Source organism: Carcharhinus amblyrhynchos, chromosome 10, assembly GCF_965287045.1.
Source record: "Carcharhinus amblyrhynchos chromosome 10, sCarAmb.v2.hapA, whole genome shotgun sequence".
In the NCBI taxonomy this organism is placed as follows: Eukaryota; Metazoa; Chordata; class Chondrichthyes; order Carcharhiniformes; family Carcharhinidae; genus Carcharhinus; species Carcharhinus amblyrhynchos.
The window spans coordinates 94,793,994-94,821,681 of NC_137333.1; the positions used below are offsets into that span (position 1 = coordinate 94,793,994).

At 45.5% G+C, this 27,688-nt stretch overlaps 1 protein-coding gene across 1 annotated transcript in view; it reads left to right on the forward strand.

Annotated features, from left to right (window-relative positions):
- The window catches only part of LOC145349195 (cohesin subunit SA-2), a 119,194-nt gene that overhangs the window by 33,640 nt on the left and 57,866 nt on the right, over positions 1–27,688 (forward strand). Inside the window, exons 6-13 of the mRNA XM_080197643.1 lie at positions 2,842–2,918; positions 6,960–7,031; positions 10,569–10,773; positions 11,752–11,894; positions 14,314–14,387; positions 17,973–18,096; positions 21,808–21,906; positions 24,347–24,426. Of these exons, the coding sequence (XP_080053769.1) occupies positions 2,842–2,918; positions 6,960–7,031; positions 10,569–10,773; positions 11,752–11,894; positions 14,314–14,387; positions 17,973–18,096; positions 21,808–21,906; positions 24,347–24,426 (874 nt within the window). The remainder of the gene's footprint in view (positions 1–2,841; positions 2,919–6,959; positions 7,032–10,568; positions 10,774–11,751; positions 11,895–14,313; positions 14,388–17,972; positions 18,097–21,807; positions 21,907–24,346; positions 24,427–27,688) is intronic.

A 27,688-nucleotide genomic window follows, 5' to 3' on the forward strand; every position in this document is an offset into this window, starting at 1 on the left:
AAAAAAAATTGGAATGCTCTCTCTCCCAAAAGGCTGTGGTTGCTGGGACAACAGGAAGGAATCTAGTATGCGATCCATAGGGTTTGGTGAGGTAAGAATATCAAGTGCAACGGACAAAAAAGTGGGTAGCTGGAGATGCAGTACAAATTAGCCATGATCTAACTGAATGGAGGAAAGGGTTCGAGGGGCTGAATGGCCTCTTCCATGCTTAACATGGGAAAGAATAATCCAAACCTCTCTCGCTTTGCCAATCTCAAACCCCACAGCAGGACCATCACCAAGATAGAATCGTAGAGTCTGATCATTCCAGGTTCCAGAACATTGCTTGTCTGTGCCCAACTTGCTGCTGTTGTTGTTCTCCTACATCTCATCATCACTTGCCAGCTCAGTGAATCCTGTATGACATTCCAAGTTCAATTTTATGTGAATTACAACTTGACCGCCTGCATCCAGGAACACAGGTTCAAATCCCACCATAGCATCTGCCGGAATTTGAAATCAATCAATAAAAATCTGAACATGATGCGGAGATGCTGGCATTGGACTGGGGTGGGCACAGTAAGAAGCCTCACCACACCAGGTTAAAGTCCAGCAGGTTTATTTGGTAGCACGAGCTTTCAGAGCGCTGCTTCATCCTCATGAAGGGGCAGTGCTCTAAAAGCTTGTGCTACCAAATAAACCTGTTGGGCTTTAACCTGGTGTTGTGAGACTTCTTACTGTAAAAAAAATCTGCAATTAAAAGCTAGTCTCAGTGTGGAAGGCCATGAAACTATGATTGGTTATAGTAAAAACACATCTGGTTCACTGGTGTCCTTTAGGGAAGAAAATCTGCCTTCCTTACCCAGTCTGTTCTACATGTGACTCCAACACAATGTGCTTAACTCTCAATGCCCTCTGAAATGGTCTGACAAGCCACTCAATTGTATCAAACTGCTACAAAGAAGGGAGCCCACCAGCTCAAGAGCAGGTAGGGATGGGTAATAAATCTCAAGGACGGCACGGTGGCACAGTGATTAGCACTGCTGCCTCACAGCGCCAGGGACCCAGTTTCAACTCCGGCCTCAGGTCACCGTGCGGAGTTTGCATGTTCTTCCTGTGTGTGCATGGGTTTCCTCCAGGTGCTCTGGTTTCCTCCCACAATCCAAAAATGCACACAATTAGGTTGATTGGCCATGCTAAATTGACCCTCGTGTTAGGGGGATTAGCAGGATAAATATGCAGGTATATGGAAATAGGGCCTGGGTGGGATTGTTGTCAGTGCAGACTTGATGGGTCGAATGGCCTCCGTCTGCACTGTAGGGATTCTGAGACTTTTTTCTCTAGAGCTTAAAAGATGATCTTATAGAGGTCTATAAAATTATGAGGGGCATAGGTCAGCTAGATAGTCAATATCTTTTCCCAAAGATAAGGGAGTCTAAAACTAAAGGACATAGGTTTATGGTGAGAGGGAAGAGATATAAAAGGGTCCAGAAGGGCAATTTTTTCACACAGAGGGTGGTGAGTGTCTGGAACAAGCTGCCAGAGGTAGTAGTAGAGGCAGGTCCAATTTTATCTTTTAAAAAGCGTTAGGATAGTTACATGGGTAAGATGGGTATAGAGAGAGATATAGGCCAAATGTAGGCAATTGGGACTAGTTTAGGGGTTTATAAAAAAGGACCACATAGACAAATTTCCATGCTATAAACCTCTTTGACTCTATAAATGCTGGCAGAGTCAGTGATATCCACATCCCATGGAAAGAATAAATATTTTTAAAAACAAAACTAATCTAGACTAAACTCCTTTCACTCCTGTCCTTGCTATTTGGAACGAATGAGAATCAACTGATTCTCCCTTCAACAATATGTCAAATTAAAAATCCTTTAGCTCATCCCCAAGTTCTTGAATTGTCTTGGGCCTGGTTAAGGTTGTTGTTGGCACCAGCCTAAGTGTCAGGCCATTCCTGCAAGTCATTCAAACCCTTTCGCTCCCTCTATCTATGGCTTTCAGCAACTGAGCTATTAGCAGTATTGGCCTCACACTTTGAGGCACTCTTCCCAAATACCTACTTCTTATTTCCTGTAACCCTTCCCTCATAGGATCCCTAAATGTGATCTATGGCTGTGTCCTTTGAACCTTCACTGCCCGTTGTCCAGTTTTGTCTTTATGAGGGATTCTGGGACAATTTGTTACCTTCCAAACCTTGACTCTTTCCATCTCGAAGGACAAGAATAAAAGATACATGGAAACATCACCACCTGCAAGTTCCCTCCAAGCCACTCATCATCCTGACTTGGAAATATATCGCCATTGCATCGCAGTTGCTGGGTCAAAATCCTGGAATTCCATTCCTAAGTGTATTGTGGGTCAACCCACAGCACGTGGACTGCAGCGATTCAAGAAGGCAGCTCATCACCACCTTCTCAAGGGACAATTAGAGATGGGCAATAAATGTTGGCCAGCCAGTGAGGCCCGTGTCCCACGGATTGAATAATAAAGAATCCAAGTTGCAGTTAGTCCGAAACTGGGGTTGGTCTGTCTGGGGAATGGCCAAAACCAGATTGTACTTTCGAAAAGTAGATATTGTGGTCCAGGACTGGACTCTGCAGAGAAACGTCGGCGCATTATTTTCAAACCTAGGCTTGTCCACTTAAAACCCCTTCCCACAAGGGCAAAGGGCTAATCTGAGGACCTGGGTTTTCTGACCAGCGGGAGACTCGTGTGACTGTGCGCCTATTATTTATAACTTCCTGCTTTATGAGGACATTCCTTTTGTCAAAATGTGATGTATTTTATTCTCATGCATGAATATTTTGAAGTAATGTGTTTCATTCTAAGCGTTTTCTCTCCTGTTTGTTGCAGGGATGGTTACGGCTGAGGTTTTTCAGAATATGCACAATCCTGACATTCGGAGAAAAATGACTGAGGAATTTGATGAGGTGAAATAAGGTTTTTGAGATTGATTTGAAAACACGGTTTTCATCGGGTGTTGCATATTCAATCTTCCTTCTCACATAAATTGTGGATTTGAATGCTGTATAAGCAGCAGTTTCACAGCGGGGAGGATACATGCGTGGACTCAACAAATCCGACAGCTTGCACAGACAGTTACTGCAGACTGACACAGTTAAAAGGTGCCGTGGTAATCCCGACGTGTCTTAATGTGCTGCGTGCACAGAGCAACATGAGAGATTGGAGCAGGAGTAGACCATATGGCCGCTCAAGCCTGCTCCACTATTCAATAGAGTCAAGGCACAGGGACCCGAGTTCGATTCCCGGCTCGGATCACTGTCTGTGTAGAGTCTGCACATTCTCCCCGTGTCTGCGTGGGTTTCCTCCGGGTGCTCTGGTTCCCTCCCATAGTCCAAAAGATGTACTGGTTGGGTGCATTGCCCATGCTAAATTCTCCCTCAGTGTCAGGCACCAGAGTGTGGTGACTAGGGAGTTTTCACAGTAACTTCATCGCAGTGTGAATGTAAGCCTGCTTGTGACACTAATAAATAATCATTAAACTTTTAGAATTATAGGATCCTTACAGTGCAGAAAGTTTAAAGCTTATTTATTAATGTCACAAGTAGGCTTTTATTAACACTAATGAAGTTACTGTGAAAATTCCCTAGCAGCTATACTCTGGCACTTGTCTGGGGACACTGGAGGCCATTTGGCCCATCAAGTCTACACCAACCACAATCCCACTCATCCTATCCCCATAACCCCACATATTTAGTCTATTAGTCCTCCTGACACTAAGGGGCAATTTAGCATGGCCAATCAACCTAACCCGCACATCTTTGGAGTGTGGGAGGCAACTGGAGCATCTGGAGAAAACCCATACAGACATGGGGAGGATGTGCAGACTCCACACAGACAGCATGGATTCCTAAGCTGGGAATCAAACTCGGGTCCCTTGAGCTGTGAGGCAGCAGTGCTAACCACTAACCCATTTCCATTCAGACTGGGGTTACATGTGAAGTGTGGCTGCTTAGACATGCCAGAGCAGGAAGCATCCATGAACCTAGCCCCATTATCTTTGAACACTTCAGGAGAGGATTGAGACAACTACTGGAAGAGGAATTGTAGCAATATGTGGTTTAACTGCTCTCAAACCCAGCAGCCTGCTCTGGTAACTTGATCAATTGTTTTAGCAGTGCAAAAGATTTAGTCCACGCCTCTCACTCTTAAATTAATCATTGAACATCACAGCACTGTAATGCTGCAATTATAGAATCATAAAATTATACAGCACAGAAGAAGGCCTTTGACCCATCATGTCTGCATCAACACATTAGAAACATCTGAACTCCCCCCTCATCCCACCTGCCAACGCTTGGCCCATAGCCCTGAATATTATGATGTGCTAAGTGCTCATCCAGATACTTTTTAAAAAGATGTGAGACAACCAGCCCCCACCATCCTCCCAGGCAGCGCATTCCAGACCGTCACCACTCTCTGGGTAAGAAAATTTTCCTCAGGTCTCCTCTGAACCTCCTGCCTCTCACCTTAAACCTATGTCCCCTCGTGACTGATCCTTCAACTAAGGGGAACAGCTGCTCCTTATCCACTCTGTCCATGTCCCTCATAATCTTGTACACCTCGATCAAGTCACCCCTTCAGTCTTCTCTGCTCCAATGAAAACAACCCAAGCCTCTCCAACCTCTCTTCATAACTTAAATGTTCCATCCCAGGGAGCATCCTGGTGAATCTCCTCAGCACCCCCTCCGGTGCATTCACATCCTTCCTATAATGTGGTGACCAGAACTGCAGACAGTACTCTAACTGTGGCCTCATCAAAGTTCCATACAACTCCAACATGGCTTCCCTGCTTTTGTAATCTCTGCCTCAATTGATGAAGACAAGTGTTTCATATGCCTTTTTCACCACCCTACTAACACGCCCTTCCGTCTTCAGAGATCTGTGGACAAACATGCCAAAGTCCCTTTGTTCCACAGAACTTCCTTGTGTCCTACCATTTGTTGAATACTTTCTTGTCAAATTACGCCTTCTGAAGTGTATCACCTCACACTTTTCAAGGTAAATTCCATCTGCCGCTTATGTACTCATTTGACCATTCCGTCTATATCTTCTTGTAGTCCAAGATATTCTGCCTCACTGTTAACCACCCGTCCAATCTTTATGTCATTCACAAAATTACTAATCCTATCCCCTACATAGTCATCAATGTCATTTATATAAATGACGAATAATAGGGGGCCCACACAGATCCCTGTGGTATACCACTGGGAAACTGGCTTCCAGTCAGTAAAGCAGCTTTCTGTCATCACTCTCTGTCTCCTACAACTGAACCTGTTTAGAATCCACTTTGTCAAATTACCCTGTATCCCATGTGAATTTACCTTCTTTACATGTCTCTCAAGTGTGACCTTGTCAAAGGCCTTGCTGAAATCCATATAAACTATATTGACTACACTACTCTCATCTACACAACTTTCCACCTCCTCAAAAAATTCAATCAAGTTTGTTAGGTATGACCTCCCTCTGACAAAGCCATGCTGATTGTCCCTGATCTAGCTTTGCCTCTCCAAGCGGAGATAGATACTCTCCTCCAGAAGTTTCTCTCATATTTTTCTTACCACTGACATGAGACTCACTGGTCTGTAGTTCCCTAGTTTATCTCTACAACCCTTCTTAAATAGCGGAACTACATTACCTGTTCTGCAGTCACTTGGTACCCCCTCCAACCACCCCACTCCACACCCCGTGACCAGAGAGGAATTGAAAATTTGGGTCAGAGTCTCTGCAGTCTCCTCTCTTGCCTCCCACAGCAGCCCAGGACCTGGCAATCTATCCACTTCTAAGGCTGCCAACATCTCCATTACCCTATCACAATTTGCTCAAGAAACTCACAGTCTCTCTCTTGAAGTTCCAGACCATCATCCTCATTCTCTTGGGTGAAAACAGATGTGTAGATGTGAAGTATTTTTTCAACACTCTATCAATGCTCTTTGGCTCCACCCACAGATTGCTCCTAATGGGCCCTACTCTTTCCTTGGTTATCCTCTTCTTATTGATATACCTATAGAATATCTTGGGATTTTCCCTACTTTTACCAGCCAGAGCTTTCTCATATCCCCTCTTTGCATTCCTAATTGCTTTCTTAAGCTCCACTCTGCACTCTCTATACCTCACTAATGCCTCCACTGATTTTCTCCCCTTGTACTTTTTAAAAGATTTTCTTTTTCTTCTCATTATATCCTGAATGTCTCTGGTCATCCATGGTTCTCTGAGCTTGTTATTCCCACCTATCACCCTTGAGGAAACATGCTGGGCTTGCATTCTCCCCATTTCCTTTTTTCAATGCCTCCTTCCCGCTGACCCTGCTCTTCTGTAGATTTTCCCATTAGTAGCTTTTCCCAGTCTACCTTGGCCACCAGATCTTGTCTCATTTTCAGAAGCTTCATTAGTGAACAGCAAAGGATTTATTTACAAAGATCTACTAGAGCAGCTAGTTTGGGAATGCCTCTGCTTATGAGAACTCCTCTCCCTGGGGTGATTCCCCAGTCTGAGTCCCCATTGGTCACCCAGGTCAATAACCCTTACTCTGCTGTGTTGCCCTTAAAGGGACAATCATTACAAACATGCTGGAGATGCAGGAAATTTTACCAGTCTGAATCAAAGTGTCTTCTCACCTTCAGTGGGAAAATCTGGTCTAGGAAAAGACGGATCGATTGGGCAAAAATTGAATATCCACCTTGATTTTCAAGCTTGTGGCATTTTGCAGAGTATAAAATGGTTGCAGCACAATTTGCTCACCTAATTAAAGTAATTAAATGTATGTGGAACTCTTTGAGATGATCTGATTTTGCATTATATTCTGTTATTATATCAGTGACCAACTCAAATTGCTGCAACACTGAATTGAAGAACCCCCATAGACATTTTTGAAGACAGTTTCCAAGATAAATGATCTCTGCCTTTTACAATGGCCATGAAATTTAATGTTGCCCTTGTATCTTTCGCAGGAGACAGGCTTGCAGTACAAGAAGTTCATGGTGTACCCCTGGATCCTAAACGTTACGTGGCCACTGGATCTGGTATTAAGTCAGCTTTCTTCACTTTAATGATGATGAGTAGAGATTTGTTTTGTCCTCCCTCATTCTCTGCAGCTAGGTGGATCACTTGGCATTGACCTATGCACCAGAAAAGACAATGGCAAACCCAGTCCTGTCAACCCTGTAAAGTCCTCCTTACGAACATGTGGGGGCCAGTGCCACCATTGGGAGAGCTGTCTCACAGACTAGTCAAGCATCAGCCTGACATAGTCATCTTCATGGATTCTTAGCTGACTGATAGTGGCCCAGACTGCACCATCACCATTGCTGGATCTGTCTTGTCCCACCAAACAGGGCAGGCCCAGCACAGTGGTCTACAGTCAGGAGGGAGTTAACCTGGGAGACCTCAACATCGATTCCAGACCTCAGGAAGTCTCATGTCACTGATTACCATGTAGTGCCTCCACTCTGCTGATGAATTAGTACTCTTCCACCACTTGGAGAAAGTTGAACACCGCTTGGAGAAAGGACTGAGGGTGCAGAATGTACCCTGACTGGAGGACTTCAATGTCATCACCAAGATTGGCTGGGTAGCACCAATACTAACCAAGCTGGTCAAGTCATAAGAACATAAGAAATAGGAGCAGGAGTAGGCCATCTAGCCCTTCGAGTCTGCCCCGCCATTCAACAAGATCATGGCTGATCTGAAGTGGATCAGTTCCACTTTCCCGCTTTCTCCCCATAACCCTTAATTCCCTTGTCTATCAGAAACCTAAAGGTTTGTGCTAAAAGACATAGCTGTCAGACTGAGTCCAGGCCATCATATTAGGAGTTCCTCCATATATTGTCCCTAGCCCAATCATCTTCAGCTGCTTCATCAATTACCTTCTTTCTAAGATCAGGAGTGGGGATATTCACTGATTATTGCACAATGTTCAATACCATTCATGACGCCTCAGATACTGATGTGCAATTCGTGTCGAAATGCAATAAGATTTGGACAATATCCAGGCTTGGGCTGACAAGTGGCAAATAACATGCATGCCACAAGAGTGCTAGGCAATGGCTAGCTCCAACAAAAGAGAATCTAACCATTGCCTCTTGATATTCAATAGCATTGCCATCACTGAATGCCCCACTATCAACATCTTGGGGGTTACCATAGACTAGAAGCTGAGCAGCACCAACCAGGTATTGTGGCTACTGGAGCAGGTCAAGGCTATGAAACCTGAGCTGAGAAACTCAACTCCAAATTCCACAAATCTTGTCCACCATCAACAAGGCACAATTCAGGAGTGTGATGGAATATTCTCCACTTGCCTGGATGCGTGCAGCTCTAACACCACTTGAGAAGCTTAACACCATCTATGATGAAGTGGCCTACAAACATCCACTCCCTCCATCACTGACACACAGTAGCAGCAGTGTGTACTATCTACAAGATGCACTGCAGGAATTCACCAACATTCCTTAGGCAGCACTTTCCAAACCCACGACCACGACCACTTAGAAAGACAAGGGTGGCAGATACCAGGGAACACACCACCTGCAAGTTCCCCTCCAAGCCACTCACCGTCCTGACTTGGAAATATATCGCAATTCTTTCACTGTTGTTGGGTCAAAGTCCTGCAGCTCCCTCCCTAACATCATTGTGGGTGTACCTACACCCCAGGTACTGCAGTGGTTTGAGAAGGCAGTTCACCTTCTCAAGGGCAACTAGGGATGGGCAATAAATGCTGCCCTATCCAGCAATGCCCATACCCCGTGAATGAATTTTTGAAACTGGAAGAACGCAATAGAGTTCTTACAGGAGAGAGTGGGAAGAAATGCAGTCAAGGTGCGATGGGAATCAGTGGACTTATCGTAGATATTGGTCGACAACCATTCCCAGAAATGGAGATGTTGAGGAAGGGAAGGGAAGAATCCTAGAAATGGCCAGGAGAAAGTGTGAGGGAAATGGCAATTGGAAGCAAAGTTAATATGTGTGAGAGGGCGGGGATGAGGGGACGAGAAGTATAAGGTGATGGCCAAATGGTATTATCGCTAGACTATTAATCCAGAAACTCAGCTAATAATGTTCTGAGGACCCGGGTTCAAATTCCGCCATGGCAGATGGTGGAATTTGAATTCAATAAAAAAAATCTGGAATTGAGAATCTACTGATGACCATTGTCGATTGTCAGAAATTACTGTTTCAGTAATGTCCTTTAGGGAAGGAAATCTTATCTGGTCTGGCCTACATGTGACCACAGAGCCATAACAACGTGGTTGACTCTTAATTCCCCTTGGGCAACTAGGGATGGGCAATAAGTGCTGGCCAGCCAGAGATGCCCATATCTCACGAATGAATAAAAAAAAGTTTCTGGGCAATTGTTTAATGAAGAAGTCATTGGTTCCAGGGTTGCCAACTCTGACCGGATGTATTCCTGGAGGCTTGATCACATGACCTCATGATCACATGACCCATAACAATTCAGCTCTGTCAAGCAACCTCTTTTCCCTATTTCAATTTCACTAATAGATGTGTTCAATGACTCTATGAAAATACGTTTTGATGCCCGCTGTGATTTTTCTCAGCATCTAGGAGATTAATCTTCAATTCCAATAATGGCAATGACTTACATCTGTACGGCACCTTTATCAGAGAAGGGTCATAGGGCGGAATTTTACCGGCACGTCCTCCAGAGGCTCGTACGATCCTGCCTGAGGCCAACGGACAATGCCAAATCTCCGAGCCTCACCTGCCCCCGAAATCAGGGCAAGCGTGCCGATAAAATTCCGGCCATAGAGTCATCATAATGATTCTATCATCATAGAGTAAAATGTGTTAAGGTGCTTCATCAGCGTCACTGTTAAAATTTGATACTGAGTCACGGAGGGACGTATTGGGACAGTGACCAGAAGCTTTGTCAAAGAGGTAGGTTTTTAAGAGTGAAAATGTGGGAGGAGGAAGTGAAGAGAGGGAGGAAGAGAGATACAGAGATTTAGGGAGGGGTTCCAGTGCATTGGGCCTTGACAGCTGACCCCATTGCTGAAGTCAGGAGAATTTGTGATACGCAAGAGGCTGGAATTGGAGTTCTTGGAGAGTTGTGGGAGGTTACATAGATTGGGAGGGCCGAGACCATGGCAGGAATTGAACACAAGGTGAGACTTCATTAAAAATCGGAGCATTGACATCCTGGGTGTCGATGTAGGGTCAGTAAGTGCAGGAAACTCCTGGACGGTGCTGACCCTAACTGGTTCATAGAATCCCTACAGTGCAGAAGCAGGCTGTTTGGTCCATCAAGCCTGCACCAACAACAACCCCATCCAGCCCTTATCCCACCCCATGCATTTACCCTGCTAGTCTCCCTGACACTAAGGGACAATTTAGCATGGCCAATTCACCTAATCCACACATCTTTGGACTGTGGGAGGAAACCGGAGCAGCCAGAGAAAACCTACGCAGACACGGGGAAAAGGTGCAAACTCCACACAGACCCGAGGCTAGAATTGAATCTGGGTCCCTGATGCTGTGAGGTAGCAGTGTGTGCCCTATGCCCTGACTGTTCACCATTCTCTCTTGCTCTCTCTTTCCAGGACAGTGGGGATTACCCCCTCACAATGTCAGGACCCTACTGGAAGAAATTCAAGTCCAATTTCTGTGAGTTCCTCTCTCTGCTAATTCAGCATTGCCAGTACACCATTGTACATGACGAGTACCTGATGGATACAGTGATCTCCCTGCTGACTGGACTCTCAGACTCCCAAGTGTGGGCCTTCCGACACACCAGTACGCTTGCAGGTGAGAGGAGTGTGAACTCGGGATAGGGCAGGGGACTGGGACTAGGCCCTGCTGTGGGATCTTGCCACCTCCTCAGAGCCTGCAACATCTGTCCAACTCAACAGTTTGCTCTGAACCTTGGCTGGCTTTTCACATAACGTGTCCCGATGGGGAGTTTGGCTGGGTGAAAGGGCACGGAAATCTTTTGGGGGGGAGGCGGGTAATTTTCCTGTCCCACCCGCCACAGAAATCTTAGTGGGCGGGGAGGAACATGCAAAGATCCGTTGACCTTAGGTGGGATTTTCTGGTTTTGGGGGGAGCATGGCCAGAAAACCCCACCCCTGGTGCTGCAGAGTTAGGCTTGGCAGCCATTTTGCACTGCCTCATAAAGTGGAAGCCCATCCCGTAAACCAATTGGATGTTAAGGGGCCAAACTGCCCATAGCAATATTAAATCTGAGGGGCAATCATTATAATTTGTGATGCAAAATGAGTTAATCTGCCTTTTGCATCGTTTGTATAAGTATATGCATATTTTTGATTTATATACCGATGCATACCTGAAACGTGAGTGTCAATGGCAAGGCCGCCATTTATTTCCAATCCCAATATTTCCTTGAGGAGGAGGTGGGGAGCTTCCTGTAGACCCAGGAGTTGGCACTGCTCTTGAGGCGCTATCAGAATTAGAGAGCTGTTGGCTATTTGGTTGCCTGGCAACTCTTGGAGGCAGTATCTTGTCCAGATGGGGGCGGAAGTCTCGCCCTGAGCCAGTCGGAGGCCTGACACCTTTCAAAGTGCTGTGGGGACGGCCTTGCTAACTGAAGGCAGACTTGCCCCCTGACCTTTCAGCAAGAGTGCCTGGGGCCAACCATGTAAAATTGCAGCCAGTTACTCTGGGAAATCATAGTAACAGAATCTCCTAGTTATGTTCGTGGCATTGATGTGAGTGCAGTTGCTGGAGTACCTTCGCCAGGATTTTCACATTTTTCTTTTCCTCGAGCTATGAAACTAATGACGGCCTTAATCAACGTGTCTCTGAGTCTGAGAGTACAACTGCAAAACTCTCAGCGACAGTGTGAGGTTGAGATGATTGACAAACGGCCCAGCAGGAGACTGGAAACATTCTTGCAGAAGAAAAAGGAGGTAAGCATGACACCTTTAATTGTTCATTTACCCTTCTCGGTACTGAAATCTAGTGGGGGTGGCACGGTGGCACTGTGGTTAGCACTGCTGTCTCATAGCGTCAGGCACCCAGGTTCGATTCCCGGTCTCGGATCACTGTCTGTGTGGAATCTGCACGTTCCCCCATGTCTGCATGAGTTTCCTCCGGGTGCTCTGGTTTCCTCCTGAAAGACATGCTAGTTAGGTGGATTGGCCATGCTAAATTATCCTTCTGTGTATGTGAACAGGCGCCAGAGTGTGTCAACTGGGGGATTTTCACAGTAACTTCAAAGCAGTGTTAAATAACAACACTGATAAATAAACTTTAAAATCTAACAGAATTATAGTAGAAAAAATGTAGATGTTTTTGGCAAGGCCGAGATTTATTGCCCATCTCTTGCCAACGATTTGATTTGATTTATTATTTTCACATGTTTTAGGACTCAGTAAATTTGGCATGTCAGCTATGACTCTCACCAACTTTTACAGATGCACCATAGAAAGCATTCTTTCTGGTTGTATCACAGCTTGGTATGAGCTCCTGCTCTGCCCAAGATCGCATGGAACTACAAAAAGTCATGAATGTAGCCCAATCTGTCACGCAAACCAGCCTCCCATTGATTGACTCTGTCTACACTTCCCGCTGCCTTGGCAAAGCAGCCAGCATAATTAAGGACCCCACACACCCCGCACATTCTCTTTTCCACCTTCTTCCTTCGGGAAAAAGTTACAAAAGTCTGAGGTCATGCACCAACTGACTCAAGAACAGCTTCTTCCCTGCTGCTGTCAGACTTTTGAATGGACTTACCTTGCATTAAGTTGATTTTTCTCTACACCCTACCTATGACTGTAACACTACATTCTGCACTCTCTCCTTTCCTTCTCTATGAATAGTATGCTTCGTCTGTATAGCGCTCAAGAAACAATACTTTTCTCCGTATGTTAATACATGTGACAATAATAAATCAAATCAAATACCGTGAAAAGTATTGTTTCTTGCGTGCTATACGTTCAAAGCATACCGTTCACAGAGAAGGAAACGAGAGAGTGCAGAATGTAGTGTTACAATCATAGCTAGGGTGTAGAGAAAGATCAGCTTAATGCAAGGTAGGTCCATTGAAAAGTCTGACGGCAGCAGGGAAGAAGCTGTTCTTGAGTTGGTCGGTACGTATCCTGAGGCTTTTGTATCTTTTTCCTGATGGAAGAAGGTGGAAGAGACAATGTCTGGGGTGCGTGGGGTGAGTGGTGTTTCTCAGACCTCTGCAGTCCATGTAGTGAAGTTACCTTTAGTGTAGCATGTTCGAAGGTTGATAAAACCCCAGTTGTGGGCGCCATCTCCCCACTACCCTGAAGCTCAAGTGAGGGGCAATACTTGGAGTTAATCTCACAGCTTTTCTTAGCAATTCTTATTATCTTTGATAGAGGAAGGAGATCAGGTAAGTGTGACTGTTAGTGTTTGGATTGAAGGAGAAATTAGGGAACTCCCTGGCATTTGGTGGAAGGCAGTGGCACAATGATATTGTCACCAGACTAGTAATAGAGAAACCCAGGGTAATGCTCGGGGGACCTGGGTTCGAATCTCACCATGGCAGATGGTGAAATTTGAAATCAGTAAAATCTGGCATGATCACAAAATCATTGTCAATTTTCATAAAAATTCATCTGGTTCATGAATGTTAGGAAAGGAAATTTGCTGTCCTTATTTGGTCCAGCTCTATGTGACTCCACACCCACAGCAATGAGGTTGACTCTTTGCTGCCCATTTAAGGACAATAAGGGACGGGCAATAAATGCTGGGCCAGTCAGTGATGTCCACATCCTGTGAATAACATTAAAGAAAGGTTCTGGCAGAGAGGTTTAGAATCATGTAGGGCTTGGATAGACTAAGGCATTTCTAATAGTTGAAGGGTTATTAATCGAGGGCATGGATTAATGGTGTTTGGTAAGAGAATCAGATGTGACACGAGGATGCAATGAGATTTAGAATGCCCTGCCTCTTGAAGTGCTGGATACAGATTGAATAGAGCTCTTCAGAAAGGAAAGGGTTAAATACTTCTAGGAAAAATCAGTCGCAGAGGACACAGGGAACACATAGCGGTGGAATGGGTGGGGAAAATGGGGTGGGGGGAAATGGGGTGGGGGGAAACGGGGTGGGGGAAATGGGGTGGGGGGAAACGGGATGGGGTTGAATGGGACGGGGGAGGAGACGCACTAACTTGACTGCTCTCTGAATGGCCTCTTCCCGTGCTATACTATTCCACGATTCTAACTTAAGGGGTCGACACCTCGGTCTATCAGCCTCTGGGATGGTGGGTAAATTGGAATAACTATGTGTCAGTGTTTTGTTTTGTCTTTTTAAGGCTCCAACAGATAATAAATAGTTTGATGCCATTTCTTGCAGATTATCGAAAAACAAGAAAACATTGAAAATCTGATGAACGCCATTTTCAAAGGAATCTTCCTTCATAGATATCGGTAATGTTACCCATCTGCGGTGTGAAAATAATTCCCCATTCCCCGGGAATAAAACAGCTTTTCATTGCTTTTGAATTTCCATTTGTGGTGAGAACAGAAGGGTTATTTTCTGGGCAGATCAGATGCAAGTTCTCACCTGGTTTCGTGGAGACGACTCATTGGCACAGCTTAAGGCAGCACATCTGATTGGATGGAGGGTGCACTTTAGTCATCAAATCCCTACAGTGCAGGAGGCCGTTCGGCCCATCAGGTCTGCACTGACTCTTCCACAGAGCATCTTAATCATGCCCACCCTCCTCCCCTATCCCTGTAACTCCGTGCATTTATTCCACTAATCTCCCAGGCTATGCCTCTTTTGGGGCATTTTAGCATGGCTAATCCACCTTTGTGATGATGGGAGGAAACTGGCGGACCCAGAGGAAACCCACGCAGACACGGGGAGAACGTGCAGACTCCGCACAGACAGTGACCCAAGCCAAACCTGGGTCCCTGGTGCTGAGAGACAGCAGTGCTCACCACTGGGCCATCATGCCATCCTGAAACCACATCAGGAGAGGTTAAGTCAAAAGACCAAAAATTTGGTCAATGAAGTAGGTTTCAAGGAATGTCTTAAAGCAGGAGAGCAAGGCCCAGAGGCAGGAAGACCTAGCGAAGGAAATCTGGAGTTTAGGGCCTAGCCAATGAGGGTGGAGAAAATAAAATCGAGGAATATTCAAGAGGCTGGAAATAGAAGAGTGCAGATTCCGAGGAGGTGCAGGGTTTGATGAGATTATAGAGATAGGGAGGAGTGAGTTCACAGAGGAATTGAAATCAAAGTGTTGCCTAACCTGGAACCAATGCAGGTCAGTGAGCACAGGGTCAATGAGTGTTAACGAGTTTGGGAAATGGGAAACGGAATTTCTGATGACTGTATGTTTATGGGAGATAAGTATGCAGGAACACAATGGGGTGAATTTTACCACGGGAATCGGAGTGGGCGAGGGATGGACCATGGAAAAGTCTGCTGACCTCGGGCGGGATTATCCGGATTTCGGGGCAAACGCGTTTGGAAAATCCCACCCAGGATGTTGGAATGGTCAAGTATAATGGATAAGTGAATGCTTCAGCATTAGTGATGTCACAAGAGTGAGAGACAGCCTAAAATGGTGCAGGAAAATCTTTGGGAATGGTAAAAGTAAGGGAAGAATACACTGAGAAATGAAAGAAAGTTGTTCCTCCAGCTTTTCCTTCCCGCCCCCCCCCCCCCACCCCGTCGTGCTTCCATTTGGGAAGCTCGCGCACCTTTCCATCACTGTCGCAGAGAGTCCCGGGAGGATAGTCCCTGAGAACGTGCGGGAGTCTCCAGGGAAATATGTTGGGCTAGAGCACAGCCGGCAGATTGTTTTGAAGAATGTTACGGCGACTGATGGCATTTAATCCTCGGAGTTGCCTTTGCGCCGGGCCAGTTCTCCATCACGTGGAGCAATGACATTTTTTTCTTGCATTGTAACCAAGCAACATATTAAGTATGGGGAGGAAAATAAATAATTCCAATCGCTATTGCTTTACAAACTGCAATAAAAAGAATACATGGCAGGGCTGAATCTGTGAATGTGTATTTCACCTTTATTGTTACACTCTTGTACCGTGCTCTCTTCTCCAAGAGAGCATGGCACGATGCCACAGTGGTTAGAGAACTTAGCATGGCCAATGCGCCTAATGTCTTTCGGACTGTGGGAGTAAAACTGGAGCACCCGGAGGAAGCCCTCGCTGACACAGGGAGAACATGCAGATTATGCACAGACAGGGACCCAAGCCAGGAATTGAATCCGGGTCCCTGGCAGCAGTGCTAACTACTGTGCCATCCATGCCTGCCTCATAGTACCAGGGACCTGGCTTGGGTCACTGTCTGTGCGGAGTGTGCACGTTCTCCCCGTGTCTACTTCAATTACCAGGGGGCATAGGTTTAAGGTGCGCAGGGCAAGTTTTAAAAGAGATGTACGAGGCAGATTTTTTACACAGGGAGTGGTGGGTGCCTGGAACTCGGATACGGTAGTGACTTTTAAGGGGCATCTTGACAAGTACATGAATGAGATGGGGATAGAGGGATATGGTCCCTGGAAGCGTAGGGGATTTTAGTTCAGCCGGGCAGCATGGTTGGTGCAGGCTTGGAGGGCCGAAGGGCCTGTTCCTGAGCTGTAATTTTCTTTGTTCTTTGTTCTTTGTCTGCGTGGGTTTCCTCTGGGGTGCTCCAGTTTTCTCCCACAGTCCAGAAGACGTGCGGGTTAGGTACACCGACCGTGCTAAATTCTCCCTCAGTGCCCGAACAGGCGGTGGAGTGTGGCGACTAGGGGATTTTCACAGTAACTTCATTGCTGTGTCAATGTAAGCCTACTTATGACACTAATAAATAAACTTTAGAAGATCTCCTCCCTTTGCCGTTTTGGTATCAGCAGCTCTTGAGAATGTTGCTCGATGGTCTGTCTGCTTTTAGGAACCTATGATGTGGGTATGCCGGCGTTGGACTGGCGTAAACACAGTAAAAAGTCTGACAACACCAGGTTTTAGTCCAACCTATTTATTTGATAATATACTCACAAGCTTTCGGGGTTAGCCCCTTCGTCAGGTGAATGGAGAGTTCTGGCCTCAGACAGAGCATATAAAGCACAGACAGTTTAGAGTCGATCAGTAATCAGTAATCTCTAAACTGTCTGTGCTTTATATGCTCTGTCTGAGGCCAGAACTCTCCATTCACCTGACGAAGGGACTAACCCCGAAAGCTTGTGAGTATATTATCAAATAAATAGGTTGGACTAAAACCTGGTGTTGTCAGACTTTTTACTGTGTTTAGGAACCTAGCCAATGGGAAGTTGCCTAGCTATTCAACTATGTGAGGTATCATGAATGGACCCAATTCTTGCCCTTGGTTGATGGCCATGGAAAGAGAAGGAATGGAGGCCAGACTCTTTCTGACTCACAAAACTGGTTGCTGGATAGTCAGATGCTCTTTCCGATGGTAGAAAAGTCAAGTACTAACGTACATGGGTTTAAGGTGCGTGGAGAAAAGTTTAGAGGAGATGTGTGAGGCAAGTTTTTTACACAGAGGGTAGTGAATGTCTGGAACGCGCTGCCTGGAAGGTGGTGAGAGGAGGTACGATAGCAGCATTTAAGGGACAACTAGACAAATACGTGAATAGAATGGGAATGGAAGGATGCGGATTCCTTAAGTTTTAGTTGAGGCAGGCACCATGATCGGCACAGGCTTGGAGGGCCGAAGGGCCTGTTCCTGTGCTGTACCGCTCTTTCTTGCTGTTAAAAGTGGAGCTCAGTGAAGTCGCTACAGCTCAATGACCCGCAGAATGATGCATTATCATTTGCAAAGTGGTCCAAATGAGATGGACCCTCGATGACTTGAAATCATGGACTCACTCCATCGCCTTTGTAACAACGAGGGTTGGCTCTATATCTATCGGGCTATCTATCTTTCCATCTATCTATCTGTGATATATCATATACATATATATTAAATTCTGTGTCTGAGTGTTTGAGATACACAGGGCCTTGCTGTAGTCATTCATCGGAAATGTAATTCCCATTTTCCTTCAGTGATGCATTACCCGAGATCCGAGCTATTTGTATTGAAGAAATAGGAATCTGGATGAAAAGCTGCAGCGATCGCTTCCTGACTGACAGCTACCTGAAGTATGTAGGATGGACCTTGCATGACAAAGTGAGTGAATCTGTAATATTCAGTGTTGCTTTCTTCCTCTTAGTTGGACCCTGATTAATTTCCCCACTTCTGTGAGACCACTGCAGCAGCGCTTCTCTGAATGGTCTTAAATATTCGGGCTAACCTGGCTGATATGCTAATGCTGTGCTGAAATGAGACAGCTGCACCTTGGGATGGAGTGGTGCTCTGCTATTTGGGGAGGTCCTGTTTGTGGCTGTCCGTTCGTGTGCCTTTCTTCCCTCGAATTAGGGACATTCAGAGAACTCAGGACAGCCCAGGGATCTCATCTGAACCGCCTTTTCTCTTGAACCTAAAGAACAACATGTTCTACAAAATGCTGGGAAATCTCAGCAGGTCTGATGGCATCTGTGGAGAGAGAGAGAATAGAGCCAATGTTTTGAATCAGGATGGGTTATCCAGACTCGAAAACGTTGGCTTTATTCTCTCTCCACAGGTGTTGTCAGACCTGCTGAGATTTCCCAGCATTTTCAGTTTTTGTTTCAGATTCCAGCATCTGCAGTGTTTTGCCTTTACCTTTGTGAACGACCTTATCATTTGCAAAGGTGACTAACACAAGATTTTCCTTGCGTGCCTCCCTCGTCGCTGTTAATGGGTGCCACCCCTCTCAAAGGTGCGCACTCTGACCTAGGAGGAAGGCTACAAAAGAGGGCAGAGAGGAGAATGATGATTGGGTGGGGGGGGGGGGGGGGGGTGGGTTTCAGGGTATAGAGGAGAGAACGGCTGAAAGGAGAATGTATGCATGGCAAAACATTTGATGTTTAAGTTTATTTATTAGTTGCAAGTAAGGCTTATATTAACACTGCCATGAAGTTACTGTGAAAAAACCCTAGTCGCCACACTCTGGTGCCTGTTTGGGTACACTGAGGGAGAATTTAGCACGGCCAATGCACCTAACCAGCATGTCTTTCAAACTGTGGGAGGAAACCCGAGCACCCGGAAGAAACTCAAGTAGACACGGGGAGAATATACAAATTCCACACAGACAGTCACCAGAGGCTGGAGTTGAACCCGGGTTTCTGGCACTGTGAGGCAGCAGTGCTAATCGCTGTGCCACTGTGCCACCTTGGCAGATGGGCAGTCATTGATAGCAGTTCAGGGGCTCATTATATGATGAGAAATATCAACAGCGAATCCTGTAGAGATACACAATTTGAAAATTTAATCAATGCAATTAAATACTTTGGAGCATTTCTAAAGAGAGACCACTGGGCTAGTAGGCAGAAAGCAGACATATTTAGAAGCAGGCATTTATAGTGCTACATCCTGTGAATAAATCTATTATTAAGAAAAGTATTATTGTCCCTTTTACAACTCCACTAACTAGTTCAGAATTGAATAAACATCTATCCAGAGCCCTAACATTTACCATCTCAAATGACAAGGCAGTGCCATAGTGCTGTTATCACTGGGCTGGTAATCCAGAGACCCAAGGTAATTCCCTGGGACTGGGGTTTAAATCCCACCTCAGTAGGTGGTGAAATTTCAGTTCAAAATAAAATATCTGGAATTAAAAGTCTAATGATGATCATGAAACCATTGCTGATTGTTGTAAAACCCCATCTGGTTCTCTAATGTCCTTTAGGGAAGGAAATCTTTCGCCCTTACCTGGTCTGGCCTACATGTGACTCCAGAGCCACACCAATGTGGTTGACTCTCAACTGCCCCCTGGGATGGGCAATAAATGCCGACCCAGCCAATGATGCCCACACCCCATGGATGACCAAAAGACCCGAGGAAGTCTGTAGCAGGAGCTCCTCATGGCCCATCGTCAATCTAGGAGTAATTGAAAGATTTACTGGGAAAACATTGGAGCTTAGTTTGGTCAACATTAGATCTGGAGATCAATGACTAAGACCAGTTGTGTGCTGAGTTTGCGGCCCTTGGACTTAAGGGGTGAAGGCGGAAGCCACAGTAGAGGAATAGCTGGAGTGAATTAAAGGGAACACAAGTGTTAAAAGCAGAGGGAATGGAGCTGGCAAGTTAGAGATTCTATGATTCTATAAACATACCCTTGTTGGTGATGGAATTGGGAAATTGAGTGTGAATTTGTGAGGGAGCAGATGGGTGAAAGAATATACTTGCATTTAGTTAGCACCTGACACAACTTCCAGACCTCATAGTCATTTTCAGCCAATTAAGTACTTTTTGAAGGTTGATCACTATGGCAAGGTAGGAAATGCAGCAATTAATTTGCACACAGTTTGATTTCATGTGCTGCAATGTGGTAAACGAGATGGTAATATTTTAATGATGTTAGTTAAGGGAAAAGTATGGGCCAGGGCAGAGGAGCAAACCCCTTTCTCTTTGAAACAGTGCAACAGGAACTTTTACACTCACCCGATTGGGTAGATGGTGCCTCGATGATTGGAGGAAAGCAGAAGGTTTGAGTGGTTGAAGAGAGTCATCCAAGACTATGTGGAATCATATAATCATAGAATCCTACAGTGCAGAAGGAGGCCATTCAGGCCATCGCGTCTGGCCCTATCCCCATAACCTCAAGTATTTAGCCCACCAATCCCCCTAACCTACACTTCGTGGAACACTAAGGGTCAAATTAGCGCGGCCAATCAACCTAATCCGCACATCTTTGGAGATTGGAGATTGGAGTGTGGAGTTTTCACGTTCTCCCTGTGTCTGCGTGTGTTTCCTCTGGGTGCTCCGGTTTCTTCCCGCACTTCAAAAATGTGCGGGTTAGGTTGATTGGTCATGCTAAATCGACCCTTACTGTCAGGGGGATTAGCAGGGTAAATGCATGGGCTTTTGTGGATAGGGCCTGGGTGGAATTGTTGTCAGTGCAGACTTGATGGGCTGAACATCCTCCTTCTGCAGTGTAGAGGTTGTATGATTTTATGATTCTATAAACACATCCTTGTTGGTGATGGAGATTTTGTAGGTGTGGACTCATTTGACGTGGTAAGTTTTAGGGTTGGGAATCTAGGTGTTAGTTCAATCCCAAACCAGTTGGTGACATGTGAAGATAGTTACTAATACTTTTCTTGACAATAGGTTCATTCACAAAATGCAGCATTACATATATCTGTTTCCTACATACTACCCAGTGTCCAAGCAGTCTCTCTTTATGTGTACTCTGAGTACTTAATTAAACCATGCCATTCACCAATGTATCTAAACAACATACTTGTATAACATACTATATATTATATTTTATAATAATATACTAATCATACCATTAACTCTAGGTGGCAGAAATTACGTGAAGAGTGAGATTGAATGAGGGCTGGTAGGGACAGAAGTTTGTGGAGTTGGTGGCATAGTGGTTAACACCACTACCTCACATTACCAGGGACATGGGTTCGATTCCCAGGCTTGGGTCACTGTCTGTGTGGAGTTTGCACATTCTCCCTGCGTCTGTGTGAGTTTCCTCCGGGTGCTCCGGTTTCCTCTCACAGTCCGAAAGACGTACCAGTTAGGTGCATTGACCTGAACAGGCACCAGAGTGTGGCGACTAGGGGACTTTCACAGTAACTTCATTGCAGTGTTAATGTCAGCCTACTTGTGACACTAATAAATAAATACTAAAACAAACAATAAAGGGTCATTGGTCATATGTTAAAACAGTCAAGGATGGGAAATGGAAACATGAGTATTTTAAGTTTATCATAGTTATAGTGAGCAGAAATATGCCTTTTGTTTATTCCTTCTAACATTATATTCACTTTCCTTTCGAAGCAAAGTGAGGTGAGATTGAAATGTTTGATTGGATTACTGGGCCTGTACTCTGACAAAAGTCATTGTTCAAAAATGGACCTCTTCACCTGTCGTTTCAAGGTGAGTTAAATCTTTACTGTCCGAGTGGACGCCAAAGAAGCGTCTAGACTCCTTGCGGCCGGTATGGGAACTGAATAACAGAATCGGGGCTAACCAATTTGTAAGGGTTTTGTCTGCCTCTGACTGGCCCACCTGGTCGAACAGCTTCTTTTCGAGTTGCAATATATCTATAACTCAAAGAAAACGATCAGGTAAAATGCCCGATATTATTTTCTCCTGCGTTGGTCATTGTAATGTCGAGGACAATTTTGGTAGGTTGACAACTCTCTGCAGGGTGCATGGTAACCATTTCTGTGCCCTAGATTGGGTGTGGCCCTTGGGTTGGCATGAATGAGATGGACTGAATGGCCTCCACCTGTCCTGTTTTTGGAAACATAGAAGAAACATAGAAACGCAGAAGATAGGAGAAGAAAGAGGCCATTCGGCCCTCTGAGCCTGCCCTGCCATTCATTACAATCGTGGTTGACCATCTAGCTCAATAATCTTGCTTGCTCCCCATAACCTTTGATCCCAATAAAAACCTGGACTTTTCTATGGTTAAATGGTTCTGTGGTCTTGGTTTGCAAAAGAAAGAAAGACAAGCAAAAAGAACAATAGGAGCGCATTCACAGGTAGACCCAGGAGTGGAGAGGAGTAAGGTAGGCTGAGGACCGAGGTGCAGGTGCGTACTGGATGGAGTAAAGTACAGGTGTGGCTTTGAATGGAGTAGAGTACAGATGGGCCCAGGATGGAGCACATGTGAGAGTCAGTGTGGAGCACAGGGAGGATCTGCAGCAGAGTACAAGTGGGGCTTGGAACAGAGGTGAGCGGAATCGGGCTGAGTAGAGGTGGGACTTAGAGTGGAGTGCATACAGGGCCCGTAGCGGATTACCAATGGACCCAGGATTCATCATCCAGTGAGTCTGGGAGCAGGGTACCCGCAGGCCCAGGGTGGAAATAAAAAGGCCTAGAAAGGAAGTGCCGATAGAGATATACATAGAGGTCACAGCCTCTGTAAATTGAGTCTGAGACCTGTTGATGTCGGAGCATATTTATACCAGCTTGTTGCAAATGGACCTGCTAGATTGTAAAGTAACTTCATTTTCCTTTTATTGATATATTCCTGTGGCAAAGCATTCATAACATGTAAAGTGTCAATGTTATCAACATTTCCCCTATCAGTCCTATCTGTAGCGAGTCACAGGGCTGTGTATCTCTGATTATTATTGTTGCCATTCCCATTGGCATGATAATGGGCACATTAATAAACCTGAGGAATATTGCTGCATTATGTTACATTTCCCAATGAGTTTGGTCACATATTAGTCTGTTAGCATGCTAAATTTAAATATAGAAGCCAACTGACACAACACTGCCACGCAATGTTTTATCATCTCCCTGGCATCTCTGGTAGAAAGATCGTCATATTTATATCTTTGGCCCAAAATATTTCTTGAGAACACTTAATGCCATATCAAATGTGCCTTCAGCGAACTGCTGGGGCATTCACTGGCATTCATTTCACAGGCAATGCCTGAGTATTGCCTTCCTTTGTGGGTCAATACTACCTCTGGATTATCTATATAGAGCAAGTAGGCCTCGAACATTTAAATCCATCAATTCCAATGCCAGGGCCCGATCATCTTGCGTAGAAAAGTGCCAGAGCCAGCAATTTTAAATTATTCATCACCCTCGTCACCAGTTTTGTGCCTCGGAGATACGCAGAGATGACACGCATGAGTGTGGAAAAGTGAGCTTTTATTAAAATGTCTGTAACCTCATACTTCTCAGCTTGGTTTCAGTCTCTTAACCACAACCACAGACTTGACTGACAGCATACAGTGAATCATAGAATCTCCACAGTGCAGAAGGAGGCCATTCAGCCCATCGAGTCTGCACTGACTCTCTGACAGAGTGTCTTACTCTTTCCCAGCCCTATGCCTGTAATCCCACACATTCACCATGGCTAATCCATCCAATCTATACATCTTGGGACAGTAAGGGGCAATAGGCATCGGCAATCCACTTAACCTGCACATCTTCGGGCAGGTGAGCAGTCAACAGATGCACACAATCAAACACTGAACCAGGGAGGGGAACTAGTTACACCAATATCACACCTCTTAGGCAATGAGTGGGCAGCAAGTCAGCAATAAGTAAAGGCTGCTACTGTGACATCGACTGAAGAAAATTTCCCAGAGCCAGGGCACCAATTATATGTCACTTTATCGTACAGTTATTGGTTGTCCCCTCCACTATGAAATGATGACTCCATCCCTGCAGTTTTGGCTTATATAATTAGATGCTGCTATCTTATTAAATTACCATATGAACATTAAATCATTATTAATACAATTGCTTGACTCTGGAGATGAAGGTCACTGGCAGTTGTAGCAAGTTGACCTGCGTCTAACTAGTTGAGTACTCAGTGGCTGTGCTATATTCCCTTGTTTTCCTACAGGACCGGATCATATCTATGACACTGGACAAAGAGAGTGAAGTAGCTGTTCAAGCTATTAAGGTGTTAACTCTGATGTTGCAGTAAGTAAAGTCTCCTTTTTGAAACAAATGCTGGTGTGTTGTCACATTCAATTCCTTGAAATGTGGATTTCCCATTGACAGTTGGTGCGATAGTGATCCAAACCACCCTGGGATTAGCATGATTACGCTCCATTCCTCTAATTCAAACTACCTCCCAATTGTTGAGGTGGCACGGTGGTACAGTGGCTAGCACTGCTGCCTCACAGTGCCAGGGACGCGGGTTCAATTCCTGGCTCGGGTCATTGTCTGTGAGGAGTCTGCACATTCTCCCTGTGTCTGCGTGGGTTTCATCTGGGTGCTCCAGTTTCCTCCCACAGTCTGAAAGAGATGCTGATTAGGTGCATTGGCTATGCTAAATTCTCCCTCAGTGTACCTGAACAGGTGCCAGAGTGTGACAACTAAGGGATTTTCACAGTAACTTTATTGCAGTGTTAATGTAAGCCTACTTGTGATGCTAATAAATAAACTTATTCCCCTTCTGTATAATACTTTGAGTGACCAGCCCATTGGCTATTTTTCCCCTTTCCAAGCCCATTAACATACACCTACATTGTGCAGATGTCTCAGTTGATTGACACAGTTTCTATTGTCTAATGTTGTGTAGAATTCCAGTGGTGAAATGCTTGACCATTCTGTTCTATTCTATAATTACATTGAATTATATCACTTCCTAATCTCTCTCCTTGTATATGTGGGATTCCTGTGGGCTAAAACATACCCTGTGCATTGGTACTGTATACAACTCTAATGGACTGAACTAGTTCCCACTGGGCTTTGTAAATTTATTGACGGCCAATAAATTGCCCATTAGAAATGAAATGCTGGAAACATTTAACAGGTCATGCCAGCAGAATCGGTGAAAAGAGTCTCTGTGTTAACCTGCATCCTTTGCCAATCCCTAATTTCCATCGTCTGGTTAGCTCAGTTGGTTAGGGGGCTAGTGCCAACGACAGAGGGTTTGAGTCCCCCATCCGGCTGAGATGGACTTAGGATCTGCTTCCCTTGCCCTACCTGTGGTGAACATCACAACCCTTTGTTGTGGTTTGGCAAATAGTTTGACAAGGCCCTGTCCTCAGGTAAAGAACGGGAGAGGAATCCCTTGGTCTTGCTTTGCTCCCCACACATATAAAGTGTGCCTTTACATGCCAATATCCTACTGTGGTAGTAAGCCTAGAGATAAGCAGAAGCGATTGTAATATTATTCAGCTTAGTTGGTACATCATGCACTACATGGGAGCCTATACATTTTGCAGTATTCCCATATTTGAGTGCTGCCCTGTACTGTGTACATAAAAACATAGAAACTAGAAGCAGATGTAGGCCATCCAGCCCTTTGAGCCTGCTTCACCATTCATTATGATCATGGATGATCATTGAATTCAATATCCTGATCCCGCCTTTTCCCCATATCCTGTGATCCCTTTAGCCCCAAGACCTTGAAATCACTCAACATTTTTGCCTCAACTACATTCTGTGGTAGTGAATTCCACACATTCACCACTCTGAGTGAAGAAATTTCTCCTTATCTCAGTTCTAAAAGTTTTATCCCTCATCCCCAAACTGCGACCCCTAGTTCTGCACTCCCCCATCTTTCATCGGGAACATTCTCTCTCATGATGCAGGTAAGCGATGGCCTCAGCGATAGGTGCTAGGAGGGTATTGAAAGACTTTGAATGGATGGTGGCACTCAGGGGTGGGTTTGAGGGAATGAGAGGATGAGGGGAAGTTGGGATAGTGACACTGAGAAGGATGAAGCTGACAGTCAGTAGACTCCTTCAATACTAAACTGAAATTTTAGCCCACATTGCACACTCACAATTCTGAATTGGGGACCTGAACTAATGACAGACTCAAAACGAGGAGTGCAACCTGAGCATAGGTCGACAATTCACCATCAGGGAAAATCCAAACTCAACTTAGATAACCTCTGCTCTTAGGGGCAGCACGGTGGCACAGTGGTTAGCACTGCAGTCTCCCAGTGCCATGGACCTGGGTTCGATTCCTGTCTTGGGTCAGTCTCTGTGTGGAGTCTGCACATTCCCCCCTTGTCCGTGTGAGTTTCTTCCGGGTGCTCTGGTTTCCTCTCACAGTCTGAAAGATGTGCTGGTTAGGTGCATTGGCCATACTAAATTCTCCCTCAGTGTACCCGAACAGGCGGTGGAGTGTGGCGACTAGGGGATTTTTACAGTGACTTCATTGCAGTGTTAATGTAAGCCTACTTGTGACACTAGGGGCGGTGATGGCCGAATGGTATAATCGCTACACTATTAATCCAGAATCTTAGCCAACGTTCTGGGAGCTCGACAGACTGGAGGGGCTGATTGTGGACAAGTCCCCAGGACCGGATGGAATGCATCCGAGGGTTCTGAAAGAAATGGCGGAGGTGATAGTGGATGCCTTGATGGTTATTTTCCAGACGTTGCTGGATTCTGGGGAAGTGCCGGAAGATTGGAAAACGGCTAATGTTACGCCGTTGTTTAAGAAGGGTGCCAGGCAAAAGGCGGGGAATTATAGGCCGGTTAGTTTAACGTCTGTGGTAGGTAAAATGTTAGAATCCGTCATTAAGGAGGAAATTGCGAGGCATCTTGAAGGGAATTGCTTGATAGAGCAGACGCAGCACGGTTTCATTAAAGGGAAGTCGTGTCTGACAAATTTACTGGAGTTCTATGAGGATGTGTCTAGGGCGGTGGATAGAGGAGAGCTGGTGGATGTGGTCTTTCTGGATTTTCAGAAGGCGTTTGACAAAGTACCTCACAAGAGGTTATTGCAGAAGGTCGGGGGATATGGAGTTGGGGGTAGGGTGTTAGCGTGGATAGAGGACTGGTTGTCAAATAGGAGGCAGAGAGTGGGGGTCAACGGGTGCTATTCGGATTGGCGGATGGTGACTAGTGGAGTGCCCCAGGGGTCAGTGCTGGGGCCTCAGCTTTTTACCATTTATATAGATGATCTGGAGGAGGGAACCGAGTGTAGGGTGTCGAAATTTGCTGATGACACCAAGATTGGGGGAACGGCAAATTGTGCGGAGGGTGTGGAGAGTCTGCAGAAGGATCTAGATAGGCTGGGCGAATGGGCCAGGAAATGGCAAATGGAATTTAATGTTGGCAAGTGTGAGGTGGTCCACTTTGGTAGGAATAATGGTAGGAAGGACTATTACTTACGTGGTGAAAAACTGCAGCAGGCGACGGTGCAGAGGGACCTCGGGGTCCTTGTGCATGAGTCGCAAAAACCCAGCTTGCAGGTACAGCAGGTGGTCAGGAAGGCG